Below are 27,135 nucleotides of genomic sequence, written 5' to 3'. Positions count from 1 at the left end.
AGGCAAGAATAGTGAAGTGGTTTGCCATTCCCTCCTCTAGTGGACCATATTTTGTCAGAACTCTCCACCATGATCCATCCATCTTGGGTGGCCCTACATAGCATGGCTCATAGTTTCATTGAGTTAGACAAGGCTATGGTCCATGTGATTAGTTTGGTTAGTTTTGTGTGATTGTGGTTTTCAGTCTGTCTGCCTTCTGATGGAGAAGGTTAAGAGGCTTATGGAAGCTTTCTGGTGGGAGAGCTTCTGGGGGTTTTAGTAGTTCTGAAAAGATGTGCCGGGGCTGCCCCAGTAACAAATTTAACCCTGAGGAGAAATTCCCCTGTTCTGCTCCTTTGTGATTGAGTCTGCCCTCTAGACATCAGTGCTTCATTAATTCTTCTGGTGTAAAGTAAATCTTGAGAAAGCCTTTTGGTGTTATTGTAGCAGTAAGTACTGTAGCAAGCTTCCCCCTGTTTTCCACTATTAATTAATGAACTGTTATTTAAATTCTTGCTGACTTCATAGGGTTCTCATGTCAGTTCTACTAACTGTGTGAAAGAAAAACTGAATGAAAGAGAAACATAAAATGCATTTTATTGCACAAGGTAGATGAGATGAAAGAGTTGTCCCAGCATACTGTTTAAGGGAGAATTCTGAATGTACATTAAAAATGAATTAATGCAGGAAAGGTGTCTGGTTAGTAGGTGGTAAGATTCAGCTAGCGGTTCCATTTAGAAGCATTCTGATTCTCGGACTTACTGTGGCAATATGATGGTTGTCATTCCAATTCACTGGTGTGACAAGATTGGCCCAGATCTCTGTGAGTAGTGCACTGTACTTGGCATCTCAACTTGATGTAATTTCCAGAGGAACTGTCTTAGTTGTTGGCTGAAAGCTGGCAGGGTGGTGACAGACTAGGATTAGGGGTATTACAAAAACTTAAATAGATGTATTTTATTCCAGGCTTGTCAGTTAGGATTTTGTTTCTTAAGCTGAGAGAACTGCTGGATCAAAGAAGATAGAACAAAACAGATAAGCCCCTCAATAGCAGCAGGGGGATCCATCACCTGTATCAAACCATTGCCCAATAAGCCAGAGTTTAGGTAAATCCTGTGTTGACTGAAGGTTGGCGATAATAATGTTTGTAATCAGTTCCTTTTTGTGGAACCACTTACCAAAAAGCTACCAGACAATGCTGATACTGCTTGGAAACCTGTCCTGGTGACAACGGCACGTGGAGTCTCGGGGACTTAAGAACGAAGGTATCAGGTGAATCAGTTTTCCAGGTAGTGAGATACCTAGGCTGGTGAAATAGTGGTGTTGGTTTGTGGAGAAATATTTTGGTTGGTAGGAAAGAAGAGGTTTCCCAGGAGAGTCTGAGGCGTCCTCTGGAGGGCTGGGTGGTAGCTATTGGAAAGCAACCACACCAGCCGCTTGCTGGTCAGAACACCCTTGCTGCGCAAATGTTGATGCGGCAGTGAGCCTTCATCTCGGGCTCTCCTCCTGCCTCTGGGGATATTGGGAATGGGAATGGGAATGTAATAGTCAAAGACCAAGATAAGTTCATAAGGCACTTGCCCCATTAGGCCTGCCTTTTGTAGCTCTGATGGAGTAAGAAAGAGGGGCGAGACAGAGAGCCCTGAATCCCCTTTGCCAAATGGCCACCCCCAGCCCCATAAGTCCACAAGAACAGAGGATGCCATAGACCAGGGGTCAGCAAACTTTTTCTGTGATGGGCCAGACAGTAAATACGCTAAGCTTTTGGGGCTACTTATAGTTTCTGTTACATTTTCTTCTTTATTGTAACCCTTTTTCAATGTAAAAAAAAAAAAATTCTTAACTCACCATTCCTTGCTCTACAAGAACATAGTTTGTCTACCCCTGCTATAGACCTGTACACTCTTGATTTGTTGTTGTTGTTTGGTCGCTAAGTCATGTCCAACTCTTTGTGACCCCATGGACTCTAACCCACCAGGCTCCTCTGTCCGTGGGGTTTCCCAGGCAGAAATACTGGAGTGGGTTGCCATTTGCTTTTCCAGGGGATCTTTCCCCACCTAGAGAGCGAACACATGTCGCCATCATTGGCGACTTCTTCGCCACTGAGCCACCAAGGAAGCGTGGTCTCCAAATGTGGATGTGGGCTCCTTCCCTGAGCTGGGCTGCTCTTCGTTTACCATAACACTGAGGCTAGAGGTGGGCTGTAGCTGCCGGCTCCAGTCCTTTCGGGTGAGCACATGTGCTCACACCCGAGTGACGCTGCTGCTGGGAGTGTGAGAGTCCTTTGTGTCAGACCTAGGAGCCTTGCATTTTCTACTTGCACCCATGAAACCACGAGGCTGTAGCTTCCAAGCAAGGTAAAATCTCTCAGGTCTTGAGAGAAGCTGGAGAAGGGGAGAGAGGGGAGGGCAGGGGGGCTGTGGGAGCAGGGGATGATACAGGATAAAACACTGCATGGAAGAGAGATGGTCCAAATGAAGAGATCGTTTTCCACCCAGCTACATGGCCTCATTTTTAAGTCTCTGAAGTTTCCATTTTGTCCTTCACAGAATCAGAGCTCTTCCTTGCTGAGTGAAATGAGGGGGAGTCTTTGGCTCCCCCTAGAGGCTGCAGTTTGCCAAGGACAGTTCAGTTTGGTTCAGTTGAGTCGCTGAGTCGTGTCCGACTCTTTGCAACCCCACGGACTGCAGCACGCCAGGCTTCCCGGTCCATCACCAACTCCTGGAGCTTACTCAAACTCATGTCCATCAAGTCAGTGCTGCCATCCAACCATCTCATCCTCTGTCGTCCCCTTCTCCTCCCACCTTCAATCTTTCCCAGCATCAGGATCTTTTCAAATGAGTCAGTTCTTCACATCAGGTGGCCAGATTATCAAAGTTTCAGCTTCGGCATCAGCCCTTCCAGTGAGTATTCAGGGTTGATTTTCTTTAGGATTGACTGGTTTGATCTCCTTGCAGTCCAAGGGACTCTCAAGAGTCTTCTCCAACACCACAATTCAAAAGCATCAATTCTTCGGCGCTCAGCTTTCTTTATAGTCCAACTCTCACATCCATACATGACTACTGGAAAAACCATAGTTTTGACTAGATGAACTTTTGTTGGCAAAGAAATGTCTCTGCTTTTTATTTTTATTTATTTTTTTAATCACAACGTTATTTATAATAGCAAAAAACTGGCAACAACTTAAAGGCTATCCATGCGAGTCTGGATAAACAATGTTTTAACCATACTATAGAATATTATCATGTAGACATTAAAAAGGTTTTTCTAGTTTTAAACAAGGACCTTCTGTACAGCACAGGGAGCTCTGCTGAATATCATGTGGCAGCCTGAATGGGAGGGGAGTTTGGGGGAAAATAGATATATGTATGTGTATGGCTGAATCCCTTTGCTGTCTACCTGAAATTATCACAACATTGTTAATCAGTTATAGTCTAATATAAAAGTTTAAAAAAATTAAAGATCTTTCTAGTTCTAATTACATGAAAAAAGTTTATAAAGCAATAACAATATATCCCACATATATAAATGCTATAGCTATCCCTCTGAATGTATAGAAAAATAGACTGAAAGAAAAAACACAAAATATATTTGTATATTTGAATAGAAAATTTATTATTTTCACTTTCCAAGTGTTTTCTTTTTCTATCAGGGGGAAAAAAAGAAATCTTAAGGACAGTTGTCACTTGCTGCCAAATTGAAGGTAGTCTTTCTCCGGTGGTTTAGTCGCTAAGTCATGTCTGACTCTTGCGACCCCATGGACTGTAGCCTGCCAGGCTCCTCTGTCCATGGGATTCTCCAGGCAAGAATACTGGAGTGGGTTGCCATTTCCTTCTCCATCTGCTTTTTAATATGCTTTCAAGGTTAGTCTGTCTAAGGACAGTTATGTACCTAAAACATAAATTGTAATCTCCTATTATTCTTTGTTATAAAGCAAAAGGAAATCTGACCATGACTAGGTTTTACTCACATGACCCAAGGATTAGATATAATTAAGTTAAAAGAGAATTTATCCTTTAAAGTAGGAGGGAATATATGTGTGTGTGTGTGTGTGTGTGTGTGTGTACATATATGTGTATATATACATATATATGAAAAATTGACACAATATAATTGTGAATATTCAGATATTCATGACAGTCACAATTGTTGAAATGCAAAGGAAAAATTGGATCTAACATGAAAGAGTTAAATAGTATTAAAAATTTCCCCTACCTTCTAGGAAACTTGGCTTCTGGTATTATTGAGTCCAAATTCATTCTGCTTGCCACACAACAGACCAATAAATTGAGAGGTAAGGTGTTGGGGCAACAAATAGTGACTTTATTCAGGAAGCCCCAAATCCAAGAAGATGGTGGACTAATGTCCTAGAGAACCATCTTACCCATGTCAGAATTCAGGTTTCTTTCATACTAAAAAGGGGAGGGGTGTGATTGGTTGTTTCAGACTTCGTGGTGTTGGAATCCTCTGTTCTTGCAGCTGTCCACATAGGTCCCGTCCCCATATTCCTGTAAACCTCCAGCAAGACAAATGTTATTCTCTGTTCTGCAACTTTTCTCTCTTTGTGAATGGAAAAGTGTTATACCCTATACCCTTAAAGGTCAGAGCCTTGAGAATGGGCTGTCCCTTATATTTCAGGCTAAAGGCAACATGCTTACCTCAAAGCAAAAGCAATAAAACAAAGCTTAAAGTAAAAGAACCAGATCTACTATGAGTCAGATTTGTTCTTCCCTATTACCATGGGACTTGATTTACTGATGTGATTACTCTTAACTCTAATCCTGAGTGTTCTGTGCTTTAGAAAAATGATCTACAAATTGTATTTTGTCTTGCTAAACAATTAAGACCTAAAACCTACATATTTCTGTGTCTGTGCTCAGTCGTGTCTGACTCTTTACGGCCCCATGGACTCTAGCCCAACATCCTCTTCTGTCCATGGAGTTTCCCAGGCAAGAATACTGGAGTGGATGACCATTTCTTTCTCCAGGGGATCTTCCTGACCCAGGTCTTTTGCGTCTCCTGCATTGGCAAGTGGATTCTTTACCACTAATGCCACCTGGGAAGCCCCTGCGTAGCATGTATTATTTCAAAAAGCTGACTTTGGGACTTTTCAATACAACCCAGAAGTTTAATGAGTCATTCTCCTTAGGAAACTCAGTGTTTGGGCCACTGAGAGAAAAAGAGTTGGAATTAGTAATAAAGGCAACAGTCAAACTCTGTCGAGTTTATCTGACAACAGTCCCGCACCTTTGTCAGCATCTCTCCTTTGGGATGGGCCGGGTCACCGGTGGGTGGGTGATGGCGCCATCCTGAGGTCTGAATCAGCAGGAATATGGTGCCGGTTCCTCAGATCCCAGCATGCATCACTGCTCTGCTCATCCTCACACACGGCTGGGAGGCTCCAGCCTGCACAGAGAAGCAGCTTGTGATTTGTGATGGCCCAGGGTGCAGGCTACCCTTTCCCCTTCCCCTCCCCCTCTCCCAGAGAGTTAAAGTTTAACATATTTAGTCTTATTTGTGCTGTGAGATTTAAGTGATCACTGATTTAACACACTGCAGGGTCTTGAGATAGGAAAATAGGAGGATCCTGGAGGGTCTCAGTTTGAGGGAGGGTGGTTGTGCAGAAAAAACTATGGAAGTGAATCTGCTATCCCATTTCCCAAAGGAGAGCTGCGATTCTCTTCCATCATGCCCCTGAGCTTAATAGTCTGCCACAGTGTGGTGGGCATGCTCCAGAGGATGTGGAATTCAGGTCCTTGTGCTCTTCTAGGAGCTAATTAATATACTTCCTTGGGGAGAAAGTGCTCTTTCCCTGTTTTCCCTCCTTGTAGTCATGGTCAAGTCTCCCATCTTAGAACCAAATCACCCACAACCACCACCACCCGTAAAACACCCTGTTCTTCATTCCTGCTCCCCATTTACTTAATTTTTCTCTTTCTCCTACTTTTAAAACCCACTCATCAAAACAAAATAAAACCGCCAAAAAAAATCCTTCCTGAAATTTTCTAGGAAAAGACTTGACAGGAAGACAGACAGAGAACGTTCTAGCTTGTTTCTGCCCCACCCCCCACCCCCGCACCATTCACTGCTGGAATTAAGCAGAGGACTGGGAATGCCTTATTGGATATACATATTATGTTCTTCTTTTGAAATGATTTGCAGTCCTGAAAGCATTGTTAATAATTAAACCATTTTGATCTCACTCAAACTGAAAGTGGAGAAATACTTATGATCCTTAATATTCTACTCCTTATAATCTGAGTATCTCAGTGAATGAAATGTTTTTAAAAGTGTTTTAAAACACTTTTAAAATATGGGAATATACCATTCCAGATATGTTATTGTGTAACAAACTACCCCTGAACTTAGTAGCTTTAAACAGAACCCATTTGATTATATCTCATGTTTTCACAAGTTAGGAATTTGGACTGGGGTTGGCTGGGTGATCCTTCCATTCTTCGTGGAACCATCAGAGGTTACCCGGTGGTGTTTAGCTGGCAGATGGCCTATTCTGGAGGGTCCCAGATGGCTGCCACCTTGCCAGGGCTCAGCTGGGTCTGTGGAGGATGGCACCTGCCTGTGACTGCTCCAGCGTGGCATTCTCAAGGGAGTCAGCCTTCTTAGATGATACCTCACAAACCCAGGAGTGAGCATTCTAGTGAGCAAGGTGGAAGCTACATGATCTTTATGACCCAATATTGGGTCATAGCATAACTGTGCTGCTTTAAAACCCACTCTACTTAATTCCAGTGGTGAACGGTGTGGGGTGCGGGGCCGAGGGGCAGAAACAAGCTAGAACATTCTCTCTCTGCCTTCCTGTCAAGTCTTTTCCTAGAAAATTCACGAAGGATTTTTTTTTTTTGGTGGTTTTATTTTGTTTTGATGAGTGGGTTTTAAAACAGCATAACCACAGCATAACCACACAGCCTAACTTCTGTCATATTCTGTTGGTCAAGTGGTTACCCAGGATCAAGAAGAGGCAGCATAGACATCACCTCCTGATGGGAGGAATGTTGAGGACTTCTGGTCACCTTGTATGACCGATCATCTCACATGCATGAAGGAGACCTCCCTGTTCTGTTCCATGTTAGAAATTCGTTTCATGAGCCATGGCTTAGTAAACTGATTTTCTCCTGCCAGCCTTTTTTCAGAGTGCAATATGTCCAAAATATTGTTCTCACTATTTAAAATTTTATACTAGTGGCTCCCTGTCTTTTAGATTTTAAAGTAAAATTTAACATAGGTGGATTGACATAGAGAAACCAACTCTTCATTTTACTAGGGAACGTCATTTAAAAAATAATTGCAATAGCACATACTATTCACTCTACTCATACCACTTCATAAAACAAAAGACACGTTCACATCAAAATAACAGGATGGACGTGTGCTTAGAATAAATGACCTTCCTTTAAGTTGAATAAATTAATCAAAAAGGCATACTATTTTCCTGATTTTTCTCATTTATTATAGGCTAGTGGAAACTTTCTCATGAAACCTGCTCTCCATATGTACATTTAGGGACCACTGTTCCAGAAAAAGCTCTCAAGTATGCCATTTACCACATGTTCTTGGGACACTCAAGATCTTATGGTGAGAATTTCAGATTTACATCAGTTCCATCAATTGAACAGCTGTATGTGAGAGATACTTGGCTCTTAATTAAACCTATGTTAAACTCAAATGAAATTAACTAGATTTTGCTGATTATTTAAAGTGCCTAGAACAATATAGTCTCATGGAGTTTCAGGATGGGATGCTAGAAGATTTGATACCTAGCAGGACTCAAATTGCAGATTAGTTCTAGAGATAAGACTGATGCACATGAAATGCTGACAAAAGAATACAATTCAGAATGTGGGTGAGAATATACAGAAGTTACTCATGAAAACTAGTTTGGGGCATCCTTACAAAGAGTGTGTAGGCAGAGTGCAAGGTACAGGATTTGGATGAGAGGCAAGAGAAGGTTATTTCAAGGGAAGTTAGGTGGACAAGGGTACAAAGAGAAGAATGACTACGAGGTGTTTAAATATGGAATTTAGAAAGATGTTAACGATGGCCCTATATGCGAGACAGCAAAAGAGACATAGACATAAAGAACAGACTTTTGGACTCTGGGAGAAGGTGAGGATGGGATGATCTGAGAGAATAGCATTGAAACATGTATATTACCATGTGTGAAATGCATCACCAGTCCAAGTTAGATGCATGAAACAGGGCACTCAAAGCCGGTCCACTGGGACAACCCAGAGGGATGGGATGGGGAGGGAGGAGGGGGGGGACGCATGTACTGATTCATGTCAATGTATGGCGGAAACCACCACAATACTGTGATTAGTCTCCAATTAAAATAATTAATTAAAAAAAGAGAAATTGAGGGATGGGAGGGTAGGTCAATTTTTAACATGCCTTATCTTAGAGAAGAAAGTAAAATGGATTCAACATTCTTTGACTTTGTTCTGTTTTTGAGCCATAATATAGTAATTGACTAAAATTCCTGCTTTTTTCTTACTCTCAAAGTGATCACATTTTTTTTTTCTTTCCTAATCTGAGAAGCAGATGGCTGACTACTCATGCTAAACACAAATCATTTATAATCATAATAAGAATAATCAGCCAGTAAACAATAGCTTCAGTACTGTGGATCAGCACCTGAATATTTGGGTGACCTTCCCTGAAATACCCAAGTGTCCTTCTGACAGTTTGGGTTGAGGAGCCCTTGTATGATGTTTCATCCCTAATGACAAAATAAATCTCAAATGTCAAAAAGTGCTGTCCTCAGTTCACCTCTGCTTTACCAGCAGTGATGGATTAGGACCAATATCCGCTAGTCCAAGACAAATCAGTGTTTATTCACCCAACGTCCCTGGGCTGACGGCTTAGGTACCCACCTGCTTGAGGAAACAAAAGGTCATATTGGAGCATCAGAAGTCATCTGTTGAATTTTTCCTTTAGAGTTTATTGGAGTCAATTACAAGCTATTCTGGTTTTTATTTCCATATCTGCCACCTAAACTTAAACCAAGAGCAACAAAGAAAACGTACATGTAATTTTCCAGGAGAGAGTTTTGAAGGACTTATGTGATCACGTTCATCAATGTTGATTAAGCACAGTGCGATCTTTGAGTCCATTTTCAGACCTGTTTTCCTGCCACACAGTCACATCCCCAGGGTTTAGAAATGGCCTGAGATCAACTTCAGGAGTCCTTCTCTTTCAGGCCTTTCTATTGCTTAAGATATCAAAAGATATAATAATGGACATCCGTTCAAAATTACTTTCTTGTTCCGTTCCTCTAAAACACCAGTTCCTTTTGGATTTTTATGCTTTATTTGTTCATTGTGCTGATGTTCAAGAGAGAGTCCTGAAAAAAATCCTTTTACTGCTTGCAGTTCTGCCTAAAGTTAAGACTAATAAATTTCTTGTAAGCCTGGTTTTCACGGATTTTCTGGAAATAAGACACAGGCTAGCATCATTCTTCCAAAACAGCCCACTTTTTGGTAGTAGAAGCCCTTTGCCGTTCTCTGTTATGTGTGTGGTTTCGGGGCAGTCGTGTCCATGTGAGCATGGTGGTGTTTTCCTTCCGGCCCTTTGCACCCCTCTCCACGCTGGTCTGTGTGTTCCAGCCTCTCTCCCCGCCCAGCGCAGCTGTGCCCTCTGCTCCTGTGACCCGCACTGGTCCTCGGCTTCTCCTGCGGCCTCCGTGTCCTCACTGCCCCGGCTCTGGTTTCCTGTCCTCTGCCCTCATCATCACTGCTGCACTCAGATGGCCCCTTCAGGGACCACTGGGGACCTCTTCCACGACAGGCTCCCGGCTTGTCTGAGTTCCTGGCATGGCTGCGGGAACAGTTTTCCTCAAAACAGGGGTCTGCCCACTACAGCCCGTAGGCTGACTCTGGCCCTTCCCCTGTTTCTGTCAATAGTTTTATGGGAACATGACCCTGCCCATTTGCCTACATAACATCTATGGCTGCTTTTGTGCTGTGACTACAGAGTTGAGTAGTTGAAACGTAGCATATATCACCTGCAAGATCTGAAACAGTTACTGTTTGGCCCTTTAGATAGAGCCATCCTGCTCCTAAGTGTCCTAGTAATTTCATACTAGTATTGGTACTTTGATGACATGAATTCCTCACTGAAGAACCAACCAGTCTATGTTACTATAGGGACTGTGTCACTAAGGGGACTATCTGATCAGTCCCCTTGTCCATGTTACTGTTGTATTACACTCAGTTGTGTCCAACTCTTTGCACCCCCAGGGACTGTAGCCTGCCAGACTCCTCTGTCCATGGGATTTTCCAGGCAAGTATACTGGAGTGGGTTGTCATTTTCTTCTCCAGGGGACCTTCCCCACCCCTGTCTTTTGCACTGGCAGGGAGATGAGGATATCCATTTCTTTATTTTTCTTTTAAATTTATTTATTTTTAATGGAAGGATAACTGCTTTACAGTATTGAATTGGTTTCTGCCATACATCAACGCGAATCAGCCATAGCGATACATATGTCTTCTCCTTCTTGAAACTCCTTCCCATCTCCCTCCCCACCCACCCCTCTAGTTTGTTACAGAGCCCCAGCTTGGGTTCCCTGAGTCATTCAGCAAATTCCCTTGGCTGTCTATTTTACATATGGTAATGTATGTTTCCCTGTTACTCTCTCCATATATCCCACCCTCTCCTTCCTCCCCTACTAGCCCCATGTCCATAAGTCTGCTCTCTATGTCTGTGTTTCCATTGTTGCCCTGCAAATAATTTTATCAGTACCATCTTTCTAGATTCCATATATATGCATTCGTATATGATATTTGTTTTTTGCTTTCTGACTTCCCTGTGGCTCAGACAGTAAAGAATTTGCCTGCAATGCAGAAGACCCAGGTTCAACCCCTGGGTCGGGAAGATCCCCTGGAGAAGGGAGTGGCCACCTACTCCAGTATTCTTGCCTGGAAAATTCCATGGGCAGAGGAGCCTGGCAGGTGGGCTACAGTCTATGGGGCTGCAAAGAGTCGGACACAACTGAGCGACTAACACTTGCACTTTCTGACTTACTTTACTCTGTATGGTAGGCTCTAGGTTCATCTACCTCTTTAGAACCAACTCAAATGCATTCCTCTTTTATGGCTGAATGATATTCCGTGTATATATGTACCACAGCGTCCTTATTCATTCATCTGTTGATGGACACTTAGGTTGCTTCCATGTCTTGGATATTGTACATAGTGCTGCAGTGAACACTGGGGTACGTGTATCTTTTTCAGTTTTGGTTTCCTCAGCGTATATGCCTAGGAGTGGAATTGCTGGGTCATACGGTGGTTTTACTCCTAGTCTTTTAAGGTATCTCCATATTGTCTTCCATAGTGGCTGTATCAATTTATATTCCCACCAACAGTGTAAGAGGATTCCCTTTTCTCCACACCCTCTTCAGCATTTATTGTTTGTAGACTTTTTGTTGATGGCCATCCTGACCTTTGCAAAGTGATACCTCATTGTAGTTTTGATTTGCATTTCTCTAATAATGAGTGATATTGAGCATCTTTTCATGTGTTTATTAGCCATCTGTATGTCTTCTTTGGAGAAATGTCTGTATAGGTCTTATTCCCACTTTTTGGTTGGGTTGTCTGTTTTTCTGATATTGACTTATATGAACTGCTTGTATAGTTTGGAAATTAATCTTTTGTCAGTTTGCTTCATTTACCATTATTTTCTCCCACTATGAGGGTTGTCTTTTCACCTTGTCTACAGTTTCCTTTGCCATGCAAAAGCTTTTAAGTTTAATTAGGTTCCACTTATTTATTTTTGTTTTTATTTCCATTACTCTAGGAGGTGGGTAATAGGGGATCTTGCTATGATTTATGTTATAGAGTATTCTGTCTATATTTTTCTCTAAGAATTTTAGTTAATTTAGTTAATTTTCTGGTCTTACATTTAGGTCGTTAATCCATTTTGAGTTTATCTTTGTGTATTGTGTTAGGTTCATTCTTTTACATGTAGCTGTCCAGTTATCCCAGGAGTACTTATTGAAGAGGCTGTCTTTGCCCCATTGTATATTCTTGCCTACTTTATCAAAAATAAGGTGCTCACAGATGCATGGGTTTATCTCTGGGCTTTCCAGCTTGTTTCATTGGTTTATATTTCTGTTTCTATGCCAGTACCATACTGTCTTGATGACTGTACCTTTGTAGGATAGCCTGAAATCAGGAAGGTTGATTCCTCCGATTCCATTCTTTTTCAAGATTGCTTTGGCTATTCACAGCCTTTTGTGTTTCCATATGAATTGTGAGATTTTTTTGTTCCAGTTCTGTGAAAAATGTCAGAGATTCTTTACCACTGAGCCACCAGGGAAGCATTTGTCTGTGTTATTAATTAAAATTGCTTTGACTTGCTTTATAAGGATTTTCTCTTACTTGGCCAGTTTAACTGTACTTCTCTCCACATGCCCAACCTGTCCTCTGTAACCAGGCTGCTTCCTCTGCTCACCTTCTGACCTGCTCATGCTGTTTCCCACCCCAGGCCTCTCCCCACACTGCTGTCTGTCTGAGCATAAACAGACATGCCAGTCTGCTCATTCTTTGAGTCATCTTCTTCTTGGGTGTTCTTCTGATGCTCAACTCAGGCCCTGCTTCCTTCATGAAGTATTAATATATCCTGATTATTAATTATACTGATCATTACTTTATGGACTTGCTTGTATCACCTGTACTGCCTGCCCTATTCTGCCTTGTTACTATAACATAGATTGAGTTACTGATGTGAAGTTCTTCATGTGTTTAAAACATGAGGCTCTGTCAGGCTTCCCCCGCTTGGACTCCTCTTCTTCATTCATTTTATTGTGACCCGTCGCCAGCCAAACTCCTCTGTGTCAGCTCCCACCCTTCCTTGCCTCATCCCTCAATTTCCAAGAACTGTGGGCTCTGACTACTAGCAATACCTCAAGCCTTGCCCCACTTCTCTGAAAGTAGGTGCCTAGAGCACAAATTTAAGGAAGCACTCACTCTCAGGGTTATGCAGATGCAGAGTTAGCACTCGAGGGTGAGTGCTTCCTTAAAGCTTGTGCTCAGGGCGTCTCAGAACTTGATTGCCTCACCCTGGTCTGGACTTTTCCTTCTTCTCCCTTCCCTTGCCGCGCACCACCTCCCATCCCCTGCCCGCCTCCACCTCTGTCTTTCCCCCCTGTAGTTTATGCTCCATAGGGCTACTGAAATGATCTTTGCAGGCATGGATGATGCCTAGTCTGTTTTTTAGTTTCCCAGAGGATAAAGGTTGACTTTTTGGATGGCCTTCAACCTGCCTTCTGGCCTCATTTCTCACCCATGCACCCTGTCACCCTTGCACGTGAACTCTGCAGTCCATCCATCCTGAACCACTTCGAGGCCCTTTTGTCTGTGGTGCTATGACACATCTCCAGGTCTTTGAACTCAATCTTCCTCCCTTCCCTGGAACTCCCCTCTCTTACTTGGAGAATTTTTATTCATTGCTCAGAACTTACCGTGATCCACCATGACTTTCTATGGGGGAGTTTTCCAGATTCCCTGGAATTAATTAAGTCTCTCCTTCTTTTTCCCCCTTAAGCAGAATGTACTCACCTTAATTAGAGCATGTGTTTCATTTAATGGTAATTAACTTTTTTTCAGATTTCTCAATTCCCAGGAAACCAAAGATTCAAAGCCCAGGCTTTATATTAGAATAGTTTGGGAAGTTTGTTTTAAAAGTACTGTTGCCTCAGTTCTATCCCAGAATCAGAATCTCTGGGTGTGGCCCGGGCATCAGTGTTCTTTCCCTTAAATCTCCCAGATAATCTGATGTGCAGCCACATCTGGAACCACTGCCCGAGGCTGTGAGTTGAGCTCCCGAGAGGGAGGGCCTAGTCCCTTCCCTGTTTGCAGCCCTGTCCTCTGCCCTCCCCTTCCCTCATACCCTGCAGGATGTCTGGCTTTTCACAGGAGCTCAACTAAGAGCTGTGGATCAATGATCCGCTGCTCCATTGGTTGGCTTAGTGATCCATGAAAGGACTTAGTTAGCACCTTGCTCCCTCAGCACAGGCCTAGGAGTGGAGGATGTTTGTGGTTGTCACTAAGTTGTGTCTGACTCTTTTGCAGCCCTGTGGACTATAGCCTGTCAGGCTTCTCTGTCCGTGGAATTGTCCAGGCAAGAATACTGGAGAGGGTTGCCATTTCCTTCTCCAGGGGATCTTCCCGGACCAGGAATCAAACCTGCTATTGGCAGGCAGGTTCTTTATCACTGAGCCACCAGGAAAGCCCAACAGGGATCCCACTGGTGTGAAATTGATGTGTGATATTCGTGGTGCACCACAGGTTAACCCCCGAGACCTGTTTCTTTATTGGTTTGAATACCAAGGGAGCTGTTGTTGTCCTTTTTTCTGCAGACCCATATATGCAAATGATTTTTTCCATGCAAAATTATTTAAATACCACTTTCCCTATCCAGTGGAAGTGCTCTATCCTGGCCATTCAAGGAAAAATATTAGAAAGTAGGTTGGTCTTCCATGTCAAGACTCCCCTTCTGCATTTGGCTCACTGAATTCAGTGGCAGTGTCTTTGGGCCTTCAGAGGCTGTTTAGTGCCCAGGTAGACTTAAGAAATAAGTGATAATAATGCTTGATATGGAATTACCTGCGTATCCAAGCAGCTACATCAGTCTGCCTGGACCAACGGACTTAAATGTCAAACTTTCCAAATGTAAAAGTCAGAGATGCACTGTAGTCTGCATCTGATATTTACAGTTCTTTCTGGCAAAGGTGAGCTGACTTTTGTTGCAAATGTTTCTCTATTGCAAATTGGAAAGAGTTTTTTATTTTTCCATTTGCCTTTGATATTATTACTTCCTTTAATTTGATTTTCTGAAAATCCACAGATGCATTTGAATGCGCCAATGGTCCTTCCTTACCTGTGGCTACTAAAAATAGGAGTGATTGGGAAAAGTCAGGGGTTGGATTTAGGAGAAGACTATTGATTATTTATTTAAATAATCTCAAGATGTAGAAGAATAAGTCTTTGAAATTGAAAAAATTAACTCACATTCCCAGAGCTGTTTCAGTTGGCTTCTATTCAGGACATGAGCTAAGGGAGGCCCTGATCTGTAATTTTACTTTCTACATCACCCCAGAACCCCTCCCCTTTTTCCTCTTGTCTCTTTTCCGTCACCATTTTATTTTCCCCTTTAGCTCTCTTCCTCAGACCAAGAGTTATATTAGTTGTTGTTTTTTACTGAACAGCTGTGTTTCACACAGTTCTTAGTGCTTTAATCCATTTAATCTCTCAAAAACAGTGTGTGGGGAGGTACTATTACTAATTCCATTATACAGAGGGGAAAATTGAGACACAAAGAAAGAAACTTACCCAGGATCAAATATCTAGTAAACGGTAGAGCAAAAGTTCAGATCTAGTCCATATGTTTGAAAAGCCTGGGCTCTTCACTCTTTGCTGCCTGACCCAGAGTTCAGAGAGGTAAATAGTAGCGGGATAAAGATGAGTATTGCATTTGGTTAAACAACAACAGAAACAGTTTTTCTGCTTCCCCCATTTCAACCCCCCATTGCTTTAATAATGGGTCCACTTCTCAGCACATCCAATGGAAGAACCCAATAGAATAGGTACTGAACTTGAGATTTTGTGTTTGTTATCATTTCTAATTCAAGAGCAGAATTTGAAACCAGTAATAATCAGAAATAGCAAGTTGTAGTTGAAGATGTTGCAGCCTTCTTTGAATTGAGTGGGAGCAAAGGTACAGGGGAGGCACAGTGGTCCCTGGAACCAGCCTTGTATGGACTACGGTGTGGTCTGGCCAAGGGTTGGCCGCACTCGTAACCCACTATTTTGGGGGCCCTGGAGGAGTGAGCAAAGGGCAGCAAGTGTGAAACTTCCACATCAGTGGGTGGGTGGGGAGGGTGCATAAGAGGCCAGCAAGGGAGAGAGTTCCCCCTTCCCCCACAGACAGAAGAGAGCCTGGTTCAGCTTTACAGGGCTGACCACCACCTACCATTTGACGTGTAGAAAACTGAAAGATTAGCCTGACAGCTTACAGCTAGTTCTAGGGAGACTGGAACTAGTCCTGGATATCTTGACTCTCTTTCCAGGGGTTTCTCCAGTACACAGTGAAAAAAAAGAATCTTCAGTAAAATTAAGGAGAGGAAGGTTGTGAGTTCTGGAACTGACCTTAAGGAGATGCTCTTTCAGTGTTGCCTTCAGTGATGCGATAAATCACACAGTGGGTAATTGTTGCCTCTTTCCATGGCTATACAAACCTGATTTCTTGAAGCACAAAGCCTGTCTTCAGGGGTCCTCTGAGGCAAGGTAGACATCCCACTACCTAATTAAATCCAGACTGGTAATTGGTCAGTTAATGGAAAAGTTGGTAAAGCAAGAAAACATGCAGATCAACATAGGGACAAATACTTTGTTTTAACACATGGGCTTGTATTCATTCAACCATCTTCAGGTGCAGGAGCAAAGGTACCCTTTGAGTAGGTATCTTTGAAATGAAGTACCCCTTGTCTTTCCTGTATCTCCATAGCCATCATGTGGCTTTGATTTTCAGTTTTAACTTCTTTAATATGCCTCTATCTAAGCACAGAATCTTTCATCTTTATGATTTTTTCTCAGTCTGAGTTGGATTGTTCACATGTATTTAATATAATTTAATACATTTCTTTAACAAATATGTAATATAAAGATGTTTATTTAATACATTTATTTAATAAGTGTATTAAATAAACATTTACTTTTGCACCTCATCCTCCCCATGTCTTTCTTAAGTTAGTTTCATAGGAGTAGCTCCCATTCCTTTCATGTCTCATTATTTATGTGACTGCTGTTTAATTGGATTCATAACTAATAACAGCAGAACTCAAATAAGCAGGTTGGGTATAAAACAGTAAACCTAAAGCATTTATTGGAAGAAGAAGGAAGACGGGAAATAATTCTCAGTGTGTTGTGTGTGGGTTTGTTAATCCATTGAGTTGGTTAGGTAAGAGTTGGCTAAGCGGGTGTCTACAATGGGTATAACACAAGTTGATGGTAGAAAATCCTGTCCTTGGGACAATAAATGCACCTTCCTGTTGTGTAACATCTGAAAAATAATGAGGATAATTTAAGGAGTAACTCATTTTCCTTCAATCCTGTGAATATGATGAGTGAGTTATATTATTCATTTTAATAACTATCTCTAGAACTGTCATTGTTATTCTTTAAAGATTTATTTTTATTTTACTTTGACTTATAATTTTGTTTTAACCTAAGAAAATCCCCTTATAAAAGGTGAGTGTGAACATTGCCGCATAGAGATTACTTATCACTGAATTCAGAACACTATCACAGAATGTTTTTTTAATTGAAAATCAATCTATAAATAAATGGAATGAATTATAGGGTAATGCATTAGCCATAGATAACTGAAGTGCTTAAAATAATTTTTTTTAAAAAACTAATGGCTAAAATTATTGTGAGAAAAACCACTCTATCCCATTTCTTAAAATTGTTCTGTTTCATTTAAATGTGGTTTAAATGGTGCTGGGGGAAAAGAGGTGTGCCCGTTAGGGATTGTCAGAAAGAATCAAAAGCAGGTTAGCAAAGAGACAGAAATGGAAATGTGATGTTTGTGGGGGGAAATGAGGGAATGACTAAATAAGTGGAATGAGCTCCCATGTTAGAAAATCTCTTAATGGGGAGGTGATGCTTGAGGCCTCTTTTCTGTCTTCTGAGAGACTTGGACCAAGAGGCTGGCCAGCCAAGGATGTCCTGAGCCCCCGTGTGATGGGAGGAGAGTGAGTTTCAGACTATATTTATTTCTCAGGCAAAGTCCAACCTCCTGACAGCCCAGCTGAATGAAAGTCTTCATTAGGTTCAGGAAAGGACCTGAGCCTCGCAGCCTGGTCTCTCTCCACATTGCAGCTTTGCTTCTAGCTTCTGTAAAGAAAGCAGGTCCTAGGAGAGGCAGACTTTCTGCTCACCCTCAGGACATCTCCAACTCATGTAGGAAGATCTTGCTTGTTCTGTGTTTTTGGAATTAAATATTCTGTGGTCTGCATCTCCCCTGCTCAAATATGTATTAGAGAAATACAAACTTTAAGTAAAAAAAGTGTTAGGTTATATGTTTCAATGGAAAGCACAGCAGCCTAAAAAGTGCTTTCAGATTCTAAAGTGCACACAGATCGTGTGGGAACCTTAGTCAGATACAGATCCTGAGTCTGTAGGTCCAGAGTAAAGCCTTAAAGTCTGCATTTCTAGCAAGTTCTCTCCCCTCCGACCCTGGGGTGCCAGTGCTCTTGATCCCGGGATCATACTCTGGGGAACAAGGATCTGGAAGACCTGAATTCAGGTGCTGGCCTCTCTCAACCTCAGGTTCCCCACCTGTAAAATGGACTAAAATACTTTAAAATTCTGTCAGTAGCCTCATGAGAAGTGGTGACCAGAGAAGGCTGGTCCATGTTAAGAGCTTATCCCGCCTCTCAATTTTCAAGGACTCCCTATCTCAACATGGTGAAGACAAAATGGAATCATGAAAGCAAGACAGCCATCCAGAGCCATTCCACTTTGATTCACATCTCTCCCCGCTAATATTCAGAGGTCTTGGCCTTAATTAGGTCACATGATCAGAACATGACTCTCCTGGTTGTGCTGTTTGTCTGGAATAAACTGTTGGGTGGGCTTCATCCTGTCCCGTGGCATGCCCAGCGGAGGTCTAGTTACAGCCGGTCTAAATTACCAGTAGTAATCCAGTGTAGACACAAAAGATTATTATGGTGTTTGGATCTGAGACACATTTTTAGTCAGAGTCAAATTGAGATGCCATTTTTTTTTCTCTAAACCTGTCACTTGTTGGAGGAATTTAATACTATGTTGACATTTTTCTTATCCTTCAGAATCCTCTCAGATGTTCTGTTCTCAGCAAAACCTTTTCAGAGGCCGCAGTCAGAATTAGTGGCCACCTCCTGCCCCTCTGCCCCCAGTCACCCCCACCGGAACTCACCCCTCACAGCTGGGCTTGTTCAGTTATGGGCCTGGGTCTCCCTCGCTGAATTACAAGCTCCTTAAGCCATCTTGATGGAGTAAACACACAGGTCAGGGACTCCAGCGCGGCTCCTGAGGGCACTGTTCTGTCTGGCCGTGTGTCCCCAGGAGGCTGTGGAAGGTTCTGCTCTGGATACCCCTCTCTGCACTGGCCCTAGGCAGAGGGCTGTGGGGAGGGTTCTGTGAAATAATGGATGTGAAACTGTCTCCTTTCTCTCCTGGCTTACAGTACGCATCAGAGGAAGATTTGCTAAGTTTTTCCTTCCCTAAGGTCAAGGATCATGACATAAATTCATGTATTTCTAGCCTTCAGGAAAAGTCATACATAGTGGGTGCTCTGTAAATGCTTTAAAATTGGATTTAATAACCTCTCATTTAGGGAAATTTGGTGTATTTATTTAAGGCATAGAAAAATAGAGATGGAGAAATAACTGTTTTTCCCCTGTTAGCTGAGAGTGAATGTTCTTCTGAAATATATGAAATGTGTTTTGAAGAAGTAATTAAAATCCTGACAGAGATTTATTTCTGGTTTGCTTAAGCTTAAAAATCTGAAAGATTTTTAAGAAAGACGAGATATGATAAATGCTGCATGGGGTGAGTGGGGAAGAAAACCTATATTTAACAAGCAATTCCTACAGGATATCCATTTTGTATATTTATATGTATGAGCTTTTTGGAAGAATTGGAAAAAAAAATTGCTAATGGTTACCTTTGGGAAGAGGATCAAGGATTAGGGAGAAGAAGACTTTTATTTTCATTTTATACTTTTCTGGTTTGAATTATTGGCCATGGGGGCATATTTGAATTAAAAAAAAAAGATGTAGATCTATATCTGGGGGAATTGAAAAATAGGCCATTTTTCTTTTTTATATATTAAAATCTCTCATAAGTATTATCTTTAAATTTTATTTGCAAGTGGCTTAAGTACAAGGTGCTAATAATAAATGAGGATTTCCTGCCCCTTGTCAACTCACTAAGCCGTCTCCGTTGCAGGAATGAAGCTCTTAGCCGTTACTACCCCTGAGGTTTAAAAAGCTCCCAGGTGGGGCTGTGTCCTTCCACTCCTGCTGAGCGGAGGAATGTAGCATCTGGTTATGAGCCCTGAAAGTGCTAGAATCATCACTCTGTAATGCTCTGATCTGGTTTAGGGAAGATGTAGCTGCAAGGGATGGCCCAGAAGGGGATGACAGGACATGGAGACCCACCCAGCAGGACCATCATCCATCCTGCACTGGAGAAGCGAGGGGGTTACAGCTCCTTCAGAGCATGGCACAGGAGCCCACTCATTCTGGGCTTCCCAGGAGGCACTAGTGGTAAAGAACCTGCCTGCCATTGCTAGAGACATAAGAGATGCAGGTTGCATCCCTGGATCAGGAAGATCCCCTGGAGGAGGAAATGGCAACCCACTCCAATATTCTTGCCTGGAGAATCCCAGGAACAGAAGAGCCTGGAGGGCTACAGTTCATGGGGTTGCAAAGAACCAAACACGACTGAAGTGACTTAGCACGCCTGCGCTGCTCTTCATAGCAAGAAGTTGGATTTTCCTTTTTGCTCCGGCACCACCCAGCCTTTGGCAGCGTAAACTTCTTTACCTCCCCCCCCAAGGGTCGGGGATGTACCCGTCTGGAGTACCTGAGAGTAAGCAGTGCATCCCAGGTCACACGAAGCAGCGTGTCCCCTGAGCTCCCATCTGTCATTTTCCACTACCCAAGACTTAGCTCTAATTCTGTGAGGGTGGCGTCCAGGGAGAAGGCACCTCTGAGGCTTTTGAGGTACCACTTTCAATTTTAGATGTTACCTCCACACAAGAGCCTGCACAAACTGGGATGTTTTCCCACGAGGGCAGCCAGGAGGGTTAAAGGGATCATCACCACGTTGTACAAAGAGATGGACTGGGATGTAGGCGGCACTCACTTCTCTGTGGTTAGATCATTAATGTCCCTGTATGTCAGCTTCCCACCAATGAATGGTGTTCCCATAGTACTCACCTCAAAGGGTGGTCGTGAGGATTATGTAAATTAATTGACGCAAATGCTTAGAACTGGTAAGGGTTCCACAAGTGTCAGTGACCATTTTTTGTTCCTTGGGCCAGAGCTACAAGAAAGAGTCCCAAGTCTTCAGATGGCAGCAGCCACGGGCTGCTCCTGGTCGATGCAGCTCCCTTTCTGACCTGTAGGCATTTCTAAAGACAGACATTATTATCAAGCAGCTTTCGTGCGTGTGTGCTAAGTCACTTCAGTCACGTCCAACTCTTTGTGACTCTCTGGACTGCAGCCTGCCAGGCTCCTCTGTCCATGGGATTCTCCAGGTGAGAGTACTGGAGTGGGTTGCCATGCCCTCCTCTAGGGGATCTTCCAGACCCAGGGATCAAACCCACGTCTCTTATGTCTCCTGCATTGGCAGGCAGGTTCTTTAGTTCTAGTACCACCTGGGAAGTCCATCAAGCAGCTTAGCTTACTAATTATTCTTCTGAGAGGCACTAGTGGCAGATTCAGCCTCTTATGCTGTAAGTAAGAGATATGTCCCATATTTATTCTCCTAGGTGAATCTGCTCTGGGGATCCCTGGGCCTTGTATTGAAACATTCTTTAAATTATCTTCTCGGCACACACTGGGCCTCATGATATGAGTAATCTCTTTATTGAGGAGGGTGGTCGTTGTATGGTCAGCCACATAGTACAGAGAAAACTGGGCCATCCCTACCCAGGTAAAGGATAACTGCCCATCTCCTTTCAGCACCCCAGTCTAAATAAAGACAGCTTCTGTTGTGTCGTATTGTATAATTGCTCCAACATTCGCCATTTCCTGTAGTTGTCTAGACTCGTCTATCTGAAGAGCAGCATCTGCGTGTCATTGATGTGGGGTCACCAGACTTTGCCAAGTGCTCCCCTTCTGGGTCTCATATTCATTTATTAACTGTTAGCAAATGAATTCATGTGAATGTTTAAGGAGGATATTTCACTAACTAATCTAAAGCAATAAATAAAGTAGTGTTTTCTCAGCTTGTAACCTAGATGCTGCTGGGCACCTTAAACGCTTGTTTGACAAGGGACTAGTCAGATGGTGTTTTGGTGAAGCAAAGGAAAAAAGAATTGAGGAGAAGATGTAGTGGGCAGCTTTTTGAAAGCCAAAACTCTCATTTATTAGTTATGCCATTTCCCCTAGACCTTGCATACCCTTTTGGAAGCCTCTCGGGAAATAACATTTGCCATACCTAATATTACGTCATCCTGTGAAAGACTCTGGACAGAGTTTGTGAGGGCTTGGCTTTAAGTAAATTGGAAAATTCAGCTGTTTACTCAGTGATACCAAGAGGGGCATCTATCTAACTCTTGATTTTTCCATTTGTTTCCTTTATGAAAGCAAAGCCAACCATGGTGAGCTGAACAACCCCAAACCACAAGCAGCGATTTTCCTTCTGCTTAAGCTCCTGATGCCAAGAAAAAGTTTTTCTTTTCTGAGCAGGATTTGGGAGAGACCATTTTGAGATTAACTCTTCTAAACTTACCTTCCCTAACATCCCTTCCTTTCAAGGAAGGGCCCGGGTTTTCAGGAGAAGCAGAGAGAAAGAACCCATGCAATCTTCTAGAAGTTTCCTAGGAGTCTGGCTGTGGCCCAGGTCATCTGCTGCAGCACAGGCTTGAAGCAGGCTGGAGGATCCATTTTGACCTGGGAGCCCTTGACTCAGTCTCCCATCTTGGCCTTGCTTGGTGCTAAGCTGGGCATTTGGACCAAAGGTGACACAGCTGTGAATCAAATTGCGGGATTGTTCTCCATGAGGACTCCTTATGCCTGCCCACTGGGGCTACCCCTCCCCAGAAGGCTGGGGAGAACGTGACCGTCTCATCTTCTGCCCTTGCCATCACCCATGGCAGCCAGAGGGAACCCACAGAGCTTGTTTTCCAACTTGAAAGCGGATTTGTGTATCCTGCAGAATCTGTTTTTAAAGGCGCTTCTTTCCCATGCAGAATTCCAGGATGCCCTCCACCCCCTGTTCGCTTGCTGTTCCGAGTGTCGTTTCTGCCCCTCTGACGCATTTCTTTGCTTTCTGTGTGTTGCAGGCAGCATAGTGTACCTCGGCATGATGGTGGGGGCGTTCTTCTGGGGAGGCCTGGCGGACAAAGTGGGACGGAAGCAGTCCCTTCTGATCTGCATGTCTATCAACGGATTCTTTGCCTTCCTGTCTTCATTTGTCCAAGGTTACGGCTTCTTTCTCTTCTGTCGCTTACTTTCTGGATTCGGGTAAGGTTTTTCTCTTTCGGATTTTATACTAATGTGTTTATTCTACATAAAGACATAATGTACATGTTTTCCACTCTAGAGGTTCTCATTACCAAGAAATTATCCCTTAATGCATTCCCTTTCCCATCTTTGTGTCAGCCTTAGCCATAATGCTGGTTCTTAGAAATATAATTATCAACCTTTAAATCCAGAAGAGGTGGGCACACACATCTGTGTTCCCGGGCTGATTCTTTTAGTGTTTTATGTCTAGGAAATGGGTGTTGTTTTCAAAGGAATGCTATATCTGTGGCAGTGCACATTCATGAGTGGATTTTTTTTCCTTCTTAAAATTTAAGCCAGAAATAGCTCTAGTCCTACCTATTATGAACTAATTAAAGGTTTGAACCATTCAACTATGTTCTTAAATCCAAGATGAGAGGGTCTCAAGTAAATATTATTTAATTGATCTATGGTAACTGCAGGAGATCGCCTGCAATGCAGGAGATCTGGGTTTGATCCCTGGGTCAGGAAGATCCCCTGGAGAAGGAAATGACAACCCACTCCACAGAGGGGCCTGGCAGGCTACAGTCCGTGGGGTCGCAACATGACTTAGCGACTAAACCTCCAACAGCATATTTAACTAAGTAGGAAGCCTGCTTCGTGAGATGCAATAGGTTCCTTTTATAAGTTCCTGACTTCTGTTGAGTCAACAGAAGTTGTGCTATTGACAAGTGCAGTGGCATAGTATAGCCAATAGTTAGTCATTTTCATTAAAGAACTTGAGGCACTCATTACTAGATTAAGCAAATCCACAGCTTAGGAAAACCCATAGCTCAATTAGGAGAGTCCAAGAAACTCTGCTTGAATAGGAAAAAAAAAATAGTGCAAATATAAAATTTCTGATTCATGCTTAAGGACTCTGTTTTCATTAGAGATGTTGTTTCTGAGGGAGTCTAGCATAAGATGAATATATTGGAATAATATAAAATTTTTAAAAAAATGAATGAAGAAAGGGCAGGAATCTGTGCTGGGTTATGAATTTGAGAAGCCGATCAGTTGTGGTTAATGGTGTTGTTCACCACACAGCAAAGCCTGGTTTTGCCCAAAGAGAAGGTCAAAAAGCTGCAGCTCATCTCTCTTAATTACATATAGTAGTACTTTAGAATCAGAGCTAAGATTAGCAGGAATATAAGGCATCAAAGAGAAAGACTATGTAAGTGGTTTATTTTAAGAGTACAAAGGTTACCCCGTGCAGACTAATAGTTCACTTTCATAATTCATTCAAAACACTTACTTTTTTATATTGTTTTCTGCCCCAAGATTTGTTCACATATTGAGATTGGTGGATCCACAGATTTTTCCAGTGTTCTTTTGTTATCTTCTGGAACCTCATCTGTGCTACATTCTACACGTAGGCTGTGTGTGCATGCTCAGTCGCTCAGCTGTGTCCAGCTCTTTGCGACCCCATGGACTGTAGCCCACCAGGCTCCTCTGTCCATGGAATTTTCCAGGCAAGGAGACTGGAGTGGGTTGGCATTCCTACTCCAGGGGTCTTCCTGACCCAGAGATCAAACCCATGGCTCTTGCATCTCCTGATTTGGCATATTCTTCACATAGGGGGCACTTGGCAAATGTGTGACTGAGTTGCAGGAATCTCAGGGGGTTTCCTTGGAGTGAAGACACTGCAGTAAAGCAGGAGGGTTGGAAAGCTTGGCAAAGTGTGAAAATATTTTTTCCTTGGAGAAAAATGATCAGAATCAATCATTTGATTTGTATGGACAGGGAAAGAGGGCTTTACCTTAGCAGAGGGGACCCTTGGTGCTCAAGGCTCTGTGTGAGACTGGCTCACATGTCATGTGTGGGGAGGATTTCTGGGTCATGAATTCAGGGGGCTGCAGCCAACCCGAGGCTGAGTGAGTTGAGAGACCTGAGGAAGAGCAGGTGCAATTTAAGCTGTTTGTTGAAGGACCTTCTCAGGGTCCATAGGATAAGACATTCTTGCCACAGGAGAACTTCCTCCTGCTTTTTCTTTTACGTACATAATACCACTAGCCTGTCAGGAGAAGCCTAATAACCCAAGTTCTGAACTTTCCAGTCTTTTCCATTCACAATCTTATCCAGAAAATATCAACAATATTCATAGACTCAAAAATACCTGACCGGGTTTAGATTATTATGGCAATTTTCATTGCCAGTCTAGATGAAGACATGGTCAACTCCATTGACTGCAGAGAAAAGGGCCATTCTGGTGTCTGTAGAATACTCCAGGCTGGGACTGTCAGAAGCTAATTCAAGGGCAGCACAGAGACAGAGATGGGTTGGGTATATTCTTGACATCATTTGCTTCTTTGTTGCTGACACATCATTTTTCAACCAGCAGCTCAGGGCTGCAAACCTTTAAATAAGATAATTTACCTGCCAAGGCACAGACTATGCATTGCTAATTCAGCTCCACTCTATCAGTTGAGACTAATGCACTGTATGCCTTTGCAAAGTGGGCACAGAATGGGGAGTCCAGAAATTCAAGTCCACCCTACCCCTTGCCTTACTGTGAGCCCTTGGGAAAGTCCCTTGGGCTCTCCAGCCTGCTGCTGCTTTTGTGAAAGGGAGATAATAGTGCTTTACATCCTACCTTTGAGTATGAGGATCAAGTGAGATCGCATGTTGAATCTTGCCTCACAGTGACAGCAGACAGAGAGGGGGAAAGAGGCTTCTTTCTGATTTTGATTCCAAGAGGGAAACAGAAAAGACTAATCATGGGCGAAGACTTGGAAGGAAACAGGCAAGTCAAATGGAGCATCCCTGCTCTCCAGAGTAGGTGGAGAGTCCCTCAGCTGGGAGTGGGACTTGGGGGGAAGCCATGTGAGCTTACTCACCTGGGCCGAGGTAGCAAAACACTTAGGACCTTGTAGGATCCAGCAGCTGAGGGGACCTGAGACTCGCGGCTGTTAAGGGAAGTGAAGAAATTGGTCTGTCTTCCTTGGCTGAGTTTGGGGCCTTGTTACCTTCTCCTAACGTGTGGAGAGCTGCCCTGATGACAGAGGGGTCGTCTCGGCAGCTAAACACTCCCAGCTAGACACTAGTTCATCTGGACACTCCCAGCTGAGTCTCTATGTTCTCCAATTCCATTCCAACTCAAAAGCAGAACTCTTTCACACCTGCTTTACTCCTGAAACCATGGAGGACCTCTCGCAGTTATAGATGAGACCTGGCCCCTAGATGCTTCCTGGTTGGAGAGGGAAGGTACACAGCCCTCCCATTTTTGTTCAGTCACTCAGACGCATCCAACTCTTTGCGACCCCATGAACTGCAGCACACCAGGCTTCCCTGTCCTTCACCATCTCCCAGAGCTTGCTCAAACTCATGTCCGTTGAGTTGGTGATGCCATCCAACCATCTCATCCTCTGTCCTCCCCTTCTCCTCCTGCCTTCAGTCTTTCCTGGCATCAGGTCTTTTCCAATGAGTTGGTTCTTCGTATCAGGTGGCCAAAGTATGGGAGCTTCAGCCTCAGCATCAGTCCTTCCATGAATGTTCAGGGTTGATTTCCTTTAGGATGGTCTGGTTTGATCTCCTTGCTGTCCAGGGGACTCTCCAGAATCTTCTCCAGCACCCCAGTTTGAAAGCACTCCCGTTCTCTATCTGCTAAGAACTAGTCAGTGTCCTTTGTGGGGCAGCAGCAAGGGATGTGGGAGACTCATAGATGAAGGAGAAAACGGTGACAAAACTGTGAATGAAAAACCAGTTTCCTCGTAAAGCCTCTTCCTGTTCTAAAGGCATGTAATGTTTAAACCCTTTTCACGTCCATCACTTACGCACTGAAAACATAAGCAGCTGAAGTTTTGACATAGTCCTTTTATTTAAACATTGTTAGTTAAAACCTGAGTCAAAGAATTAAGGCTTTGATCCTGGAGACCTTAAAT

General features: G+C 43.1%; 1 protein-coding gene across 1 annotated transcript in view; it reads left to right on the top strand.

Moving 5' to 3' along the window:
* The window catches only part of SV2C (synaptic vesicle glycoprotein 2C), a 209,659-nt gene that overhangs the window by 75,763 nt on the left and 106,761 nt on the right, over window positions 1-27,135 (top strand). The window contains exon 3 of the mRNA XM_043920549.1: window positions 23,056-23,236. Coding sequence (XP_043776484.1) covers window positions 23,056-23,236 — 181 coding nt within the window. The remainder of the gene's footprint in view (window positions 1-23,055; window positions 23,237-27,135) is intronic.

This window comes from Cervus elaphus, chromosome 12 (genome assembly GCF_910594005.1).
Source record: "Cervus elaphus chromosome 12, mCerEla1.1, whole genome shotgun sequence".
Classification (NCBI taxonomy): Eukaryota; Metazoa; Chordata; class Mammalia; order Artiodactyla; family Cervidae; genus Cervus; species Cervus elaphus.
This window is presented reverse-complemented; position numbering and strand designations above follow the sequence as displayed.